The 8,041-nt window shown below is 30.0% G+C and overlaps 1 protein-coding gene across 1 annotated transcript; it reads left to right on the top strand.

The window, feature by feature from the left end:
* The first annotated feature begins 1,661 nt into the window (after window positions 1–1,661).
* LOC113006042 lies at window positions 1,662–7,281 on the top strand. Its single transcript, XM_039459607.1, has 3 exons — window positions 1,662–1,905; window positions 1,971–2,109; window positions 4,956–7,281. The coding sequence occupies exons 1-3, from the start codon at window positions 1,856–1,858 to the stop codon at window positions 6,756–6,758; spliced, it is 1,992 nt and encodes a 663-aa protein (XP_039315541.1). The 5' UTR covers window positions 1,662–1,855; the 3' UTR covers window positions 6,759–7,281.
* Window positions 7,282–8,041: the final 760 nt, after the last annotated feature.

Raw genomic sequence — 8,041 nt, 5'->3', positions numbered from 1 at the left:
TCTGGTGAAGGCAAAATAAGAAGTTTTACTGTCTGGTTATAAAGAACAAATCCGTATGTACCCATTGTATGTTACCGGTACCGCTAATTATAACGGTACCGGTAACATACAATGGATACATTTAGTATTAAGATTACTCACAAACCGGCTAAGGAGCAATTAAATGTAATTGATTAGCTCTAAAAGTAGAAACTAATCATATTCAATTGCTGTTTAGCCGCTCTATGAATGATCGTAATATTGAATGTACTCATTGTATGTGACCGGGACCGCTAATTAACAGATTTGTTCTTTATAGCTGGATTAACTAAGAAATAAAACTTTTTATTTTGTTTTAACCAAAAATACATTAAATATATGGTATAGCTGTGAATTGTAGCATTCAATGCATCATGTACTAGCCCACACAGCACGTAATATTGCAGCAATATTGCAGCAATATTGCAATATCGCAATAATATTACAGCGATATTGTAATATTGCAGCGATATTGCACCAATATTACAGTGTGATATATCACACTGTAATATTGTGGTAATATCGCTGCAATATTACAATGTGATACGTCACACTGCAATATTGCAGTAATATTGCTGCAATATCGTAACGTGAAGTATCACAATACATTTTGCAGTAATATTGCAGCAATATTGTATTGTCATATATCATATTGCAATATTGCAGTGATATTGCAAATATATTATATTGTGATACATTATATTGCAATATTGCAGTGATATTGCAGTAATATTGTAACATGGTATATTACAATACAATATTGAAGTAATATTGCAGCAATATTAGAACGCGAGGTATTACACTGTAATATTACTCTGATATTGCTGCAATATTGCTATATAATATATCTTAGTACAATATTCCAGTGATATTGCAGTAGTATTGTAACATGATATATCGCAATACAATATTGCAGTAATACTGCAGCAATATTGTATTGTTATATATCATATTCCAATACTGCAGTGATATTGCAGTAATATTGTAACATGGTATATCACAATACAATACTTTAGTAATATTGCAGCAATATTAGAATGCGAGGTATCACACTGTAATATTACTTTGATATTGTTGTAATATTGCAATATGATATATCATAGTACAATATTGCAGTGATATTACAGTAATATTGTAACATCATATATCACAATACAATATTGCAAAGAATATTAGAATGCAATGTTTTATATTGATGTAAAATTGCAGCAATATTGCGTGCTAAATCGTAGTTTTGCCGAAATGACACTAAAAATGGACTAAACTTTGCATATAAGTTAGAAATTAACTTTTTTATATATTTGTAAACCAACTTATCACTACACAATTCATCGCATATTTTAAAACTTAAACACGTTTATTAAAATATGTTCCAGTCATCAGTTTTTGGAAATTTTTAAAACTTATTTTTGTATACTTAATTGGTGAAAATATATACACAACACAGGCATAAAAATATAAATTTCTTAATGCGATATTTTACGATATTAATGCGATACGAAGCAGTTTATTTTTTAATAGTTAGTTTTTATTAAAAATATATATATGTAGTTTTTATTAATATAGTTTTTATTAAAAGATATATATATATAAAATATATGTAATATATGTAATACTTATCATTGTTTTCTTGCATCTTAAACTGAGAATGTATAAGGATCGAGGTTTTGACATTGCTTCAAATGCTTCGAAGCACTTGTAACGTCACGTTGACTGTAGCCAAGAACAAATAATGTTTTCAAACGCCGCGCCGCAAGCGCCAAACGCAATCTCCCATGCAGAACGCGCTTGCGCAACAATCGACCATGCGTGCTGATGCGTGCACGATGATGCGTGCATGTTAGTGCTTCCGTGTGTGCGTACGTGTGTGACTCGAGCGGCGAGCTGGTAAGTTTTGATATCTTTGAAAGTATATGGTATTTTGAGTATTTTAATAATTGGAAATCTAACAGCCAAAAGAAGAAGAAGACACGAGCTACGAGAGCCACGAGGCTGACGAGACAAAAGGAAGTCGCGTTGTTGTGCCGGTCGTTCCAGTCGAGTGTTGATCGCGCGGACAGAGGAAATAACGGAATAAAAAATTTTGCCGAGGTAAGAATTATTTCAAATTAACAAACAGCTTCATGGACTTCTAAAGTACTCGTAACCTCAAAGTGTTAAATTGTTAAATGTTAAAAGATATTGCTACGTTTTATTGCAATTTCGGCTCTATAAGAGCTCGAGGTAATAAGTAAAACATAGTGTAAACTTAATTGTCGAAAGAAAGAGTGATACATAGAGTAAACTTGTAGTTGCAATCTTCAGCCACAACGGTACATCAGTACTTAAAACTTCAATCATTGCGTTGTTTGAATTGTGTTGATATATCCTCATCACACTTCGTGTGTGTGTGTGTGTGTGTGTGTGTGTGTTACATGCAGCAGCCGCGTGTCAAAGAAATAACAATACACATGCACACAACTCACATGCAGCGGTGCTCAACGTGCGACACGGGAGCCCTACTAGGGTTCGGAAGTTCGTGCATGATCCCGTGTCGCACGCTGAGCACCGCTGCATGCGAGTTCTGTGCATGTATATATGTGTGTGACGATTGTCATTTCTTTGACACGCGGCTGCTGCATGTAACACACACACGCGTACACTGAAAAAAATGTTTGGTAATAGCTAACAAATGTTGAGTGAAATAATGCTAATTAAATATTTTGTTAATATAACCAAAAATTAATTTTACTTTTCTAAATATTTAGTAAGTATTACCAAATTTATTTATACTTAATTACTACATATTTAGGAAGATAAAATTATTTTTGATTATATTAATCAAATATTTAATTGGCATTATTTCACTTAACATTTCGTAGCTATTACGAAGCTCTTTTTTCAGTGTACAGCAGTTTTCTTTATCAGCCATCTCACATGTTTAAGATGTATGAAATTTCTGTCTTTTTTAGAAAAAAAAAGTAAATTCGAACCAGTGCATGAATCCTATTGGAATCCTATTGGACTCCAATAGGAGTCCTATTGGACTTTTCTATTTTAATCATATTTTATTGTAGGTATATGTTTCAAATTAAACTGCTGAATTTTCTCACATGTTTAAAATCAATTGATATCGATTAAGAAATTTTCATAAATTTAACAGAATTTTTTAGGTTTTTTTAATTTAAAACGTTTCTTAGTATTTTAATTGATTTTACTTTCCATCTTTTATATATAAAAAATCAATAATTGTAAAGGGCGAATAAGAGTCAACGTGGTTCTTACTGCGTATTAATGTGTATTTGTATAAAATCACACAGTTTATATAAAAGACATGATGTACCTGATTCAATGGTGGGCCTCATATTTGACTAAGTTATTTATTGCTCTTTTTTAAAACTTATTTATTGTATAATTTGATCAATCATAATTTGTCTACTGTTTGTTATACATATTAATAACGGGATTTCGTCCTTTGCTTTGCATCATTACTGATAATTATAATCTTACTTTATATATTTTTGACATAAAAATTTAAAATTTTTGGTTGTCACATATAGGACTTCTCAGTCCATTAATTACTTAATTGGCTGAGTATCCGACTGTGACTGACTTACACTAGGATTTTGACTCCCATGCGAGATTGAGAGATTGAATGTACTACTGCCAATTTTTACGATTGTTGAATTTGAACCAAAACGTTCATTGAATCAGGCACATGTCTTTTAAATAAACTATAAGGTTTTATACCAGTATACATTAAGAACCACATAAACCCTCATTTGCCATCTACAGTCATTAATATTTAATATTATAAATCCTGTTAAATTTATTTTAAATAGATATAAGTTCTTTAAAAACAATAGCGATATAAAATTAACTAAAAATTGTAGTCAAATTAATTACAACTCGGTGAAAAGTTTTCCATATATGAACATATATAAATATATATAAATATATGTAATTATATACAAAATATGTCCATATATGTTCATACTAAGATACTTTATTTTGTAAAATTTTTATTTGGTAAAAGAAAATTAATAGTAATAATGAGAAAACGAAAAATAATGAAAAGGATAATTTTCGTATTGTTTCTTTTAAAAAAGTTAACTATTGAAAATATGACAAAAATGCTCATATATAATTATATATATTCATGATTAAAAGTTTATATATGATAATATATGAGTAATTTTGATTCATTTCTTCAAACTTAACTTTTTGTCAAAGAAACAATGCGAAAATCATTCTTTCCATTATTTTTTGTTTTTTCATTATTACTATTATTTTTCTTTCACCAAATAGAAATTTTACAAAATAAAGAACTTAGTATAAACATATATAATATATGGACATATTTCGTATATAATTATGTAGATTTATATATATTTATATATGTTCATGTATGAAGAATTTTTTACCGGGTTAAGTTATACAATAATACACATTTTTACATATTACGTAATCATGACTAATAAAATAAATAATGAATATCTCAAAGTCGTGACGTGATCAAGCAATTGTTTGTAAATTTGCAATCACCATCGAGTATTTGCCCTCTTAAAAGCTTATTAAAATGTTTAAGTATTTATGATCAGACTACTACTCCTTCTCCCTATTCTTATAAACATGCTATAATATACCGAAGACTTAAAAATAAAATAAATATTGCTATTATGCTTTTAAAGTAATTTAAAGTATATTGAATCGAAAAGTAAGTTTGAAATGTATGGAAACTAGTTTCATGTTAAAAAAAATTGGTGCGGTTATGGTATAAATTAATGAGAAAATAAATTGAACTGCCATTCGTTTTTTTATTTCGAATTTAATTATTTTATTATCTTAATTTCTTTGATTACCATAAATTTTAATTGTTGTATTTAAATGTCTTTTTATTATAATTACAATAAAGAAATAAATAAAAAGTGAAATGAGACATACACACTCTTTCACAGGTTATGGGCTGGATTCAGAAACCCAGCCGTTTATATTCTGATCGGCATAAACGTCGTTTAATTCAACGAAAAACCGCATCTGATTTACGCAGAATTTTTGAACAAGCATTAGTTCATAGAGATGACGAGAACATTGACCAACATTTTTCAACTGAACAAGAGCTTTTCCCTGAAAATAAAGATATCGGACAAAGCTTGGCGACTGTACAAAAACCACCTCCTCACGATGCAAATTCCAATTCCAGTTCCAGTTCCAATTCCAATGCCAATAATGATTTTATTGCTCGATGTCTGACTGCGACAAACGGATTTGTTGATAATGCAATCGGTAGTGCAATTAGTGATGAATATTTGGCTAATTTAAGTAACGACGAATCGTCGGAGGAATTATTAACTGAAATTATTAATGAAAGCGAACTGTTGGACTATCAATCAGTCATTACTGAAGAGTCAGAGACATTCTTAACAGCTTTCATTGGGTGGGTTAAAGAATTTAAGCCCTCCGCCAACTCAGTCAATGCACTTCTTCGTATTTTGAGGAAGCACACGTCGGAAAATTTTCCTAAAGATTGCAGGACTCTCCTTAAGACCCCTAGAATTACTGAAGTGCATTCAATGGGTAAAGGAAAATATTGGCATAATGGTTTTGCGAACATTGTTTCAACTATAATAAAAAACCGCGAACAAACAGGTTATACAGAGAAGAATATTGACTTGTTCATAAATATTGACGGGGCAACTGTAGGAAAATCTTCGGGAAAAACTATGTGGCCGATATTATGTTCGGATACGCTCTGTAAACAAATCTATGTGATAGGCATATATTTCGGAGAAGGAAAACCGGATAATTCAAATACATTCTTAGAAATGTTTATAAATGAAGCAACGCAATTGATTGATAATGGCATTCAGTTCAATAACAATTTTTATAATATTAAAATCAAAGGTTTAATTTGCGACGCACCGGCAAAAGCGTACGTATTACAGGTTAAATATCACACTGGATTCGACAGTTGCACGAAATGCGTTATCGAAGGCAAACGTGTGGAAAATACTATCTGTTTTCCCGGAGTTCAAAATTTAACTTTAAGAACTGATGAGCTTTTTAAACGTCACGCATATAATCTTGATTATCAAACTGGAGAAACAAATCTTGTGCAAATCCCGCGTTTAGGCTTAGTAAGTAACGTCGTACTCGATTATATGCATCTTGTTTGTCTGGGAACTATGCGTAAATTAATATGCTTGTGGATGTCTGGACCATTGAATGTACGGTTACCAACAAATAGTATTAATAAAATATCGGACGAATTAATTAATTTAAGAAAAAACATATCGTCTGATTTTTTTAGGAAACCAAGGTCATTAAATTTTGTAAAATTATGGAAAGCTACAGAGTTTCGTCAGTTCTTATTGTATCTGGGGCCAATAGTTCTGAAAACTGTTTTAAAAAAAGAATTATATGATCACTTTTTAACGCTACACGCTGCAATAACAATACTAGCCAGTCCAATCCTTACTCGTGTTGATGTTGCAAATGTTACATACGCGGAAGAACTTCTAAAAAAATTTGTTGAAAACTTCGAGTTATTATATGGAGAAAAATATATTAGTCATAACATACATAATTTGCTACATCTCGCAGCCGATGTCAGACAGTACGGACCTGTAGATGGCTTCAGTGCCTTTCCGTTTGAAAATTTTCTTGGCGTTTTGACCAAATTAATTAGAAAGACGAGAAACCATTACAGCAAATTGCTCGTAGGCTTTCGGAGTATGGTGCAAAAATTTCCAGTGATGTAAGAAAACCAAATCATTTTAATTTGGAAAAGCACCACCGTGATGGACCTCTTGATAACGTTAGAAGTTATATAAAACAATACAAAATAATGCATAAAAATTCATTTTCTCTAAATTGTGATAATGAACAGAATTGCTGCTGTATGTTGAACGATGGAACCATGATAGAAGCTGTTAATTTTGCGGTATCTAACAATGTAACATACGTTATTGGCATGCAATTAACACCGATTGGTAATGCATATTCAGATCCTATAGAATCAACAGAATTCGGTATAACAGTGATTGAAAAAAATAAACAAATTAAATCTTGGCCATGTGATAGGATTAATTTAAAATTAATGAAGTTGCCATATCATCATAATAAGTTAATCGTTTTTCCGATTCTTCACACAGCGGTGTAAATTAAGTTTAAGAATATAAGAAAACTGCGAAATTTTCCATTTACTTGAAACTTTCTCAACATTTTTCGTTCAGCATATTATTGTACATTAGGAATAACTTAAGTTATAATAAATATGATTTGCAAATATTTTTTGTTTAATAGTTTTTGAACCTTAAAAATAGTTAAAAGTAATTTGATTTGTTTTATAACAAATCATATTTTACAAGTTGTGCTTTCAATATACGTGAATGTGCTACATTACAAATGTTAGAGGAGAAGAGGGTAATATGGCACCCATTTACATTTTATTCAACAATTTTGTTTATAATTAATATTTTCTATTGAAACTGAACAATTATATTTGTCAGAGTGTTGTTTGACAGATTCTAGACTCAAAGTAATGAAATATTTATTATTTAGAACGTGATTTATAAAAATTAATGCACTGCATAATCAGTGGAAGAAAAAAAGTGGTTGTAATATGGCTATCCATAAAAATAATTGTAAAAATTAGTTTAGTTTAAAGAAAACACAGTACCTTCTTACAAAATTATATATTTTTAATTTATTGTTTAGAATTTTCCTGATTTAGAATTTTCTTGCGTTCAGAAGCTTTAAAAATACCATTAGAAATTTTATTAAAAATATAGTTTTATTCCTGTTTAACATTAAACAAGCATAAAATGATGTCTCTAATGTTTCTAAACATCGCTCTTTAGAATGACAATCGATTTATCAAAGAAATATTTCGATATAAAAATTTCGCTTAAAAAACCGTATTAACAAAATTCCATGTTATTGTTTTAACTTTGTATAACTCGAAATGTATACGGCCGAATAAAAAGTTAAATAACAAAAAAACGAGTGTATGTACCTTCGTGTGATAATACACTCAAGTCTA

Source organism: Solenopsis invicta, unplaced genomic scaffold (genome assembly GCF_016802725.1).
Source record: "Solenopsis invicta isolate M01_SB unplaced genomic scaffold, UNIL_Sinv_3.0 scaffold_936, whole genome shotgun sequence".
Classification (NCBI taxonomy): Eukaryota; Metazoa; Arthropoda; class Insecta; order Hymenoptera; family Formicidae; genus Solenopsis; species Solenopsis invicta.
The sequence above is the reverse complement of the archived record's forward strand: the minus strand, read 5'-3'. Positions and strand labels throughout refer to the sequence as shown.

Coding starts and splice junctions, on each gene's coding strand:
- LOC113006042 (XM_039459607.1), top strand. CDS start 1,856: ATGTTAGTGCTTCCGTGTGTGCGTACGTGTGTGACTCGAGCGGCGAGC. Junction 1,906..1,970: donor GTGACTCGAGCGGCGAGCTG/GTAAGTTTTGAT, acceptor GAAATCTAACAG/CCAAAAGAAGAAGAAGACAC. Junction 2,110..4,955: donor GAATAAAAAATTTTGCCGAG/GTAAGAATTATT, acceptor ACTCTTTCACAG/GTTATGGGCTGGATTCAGAA.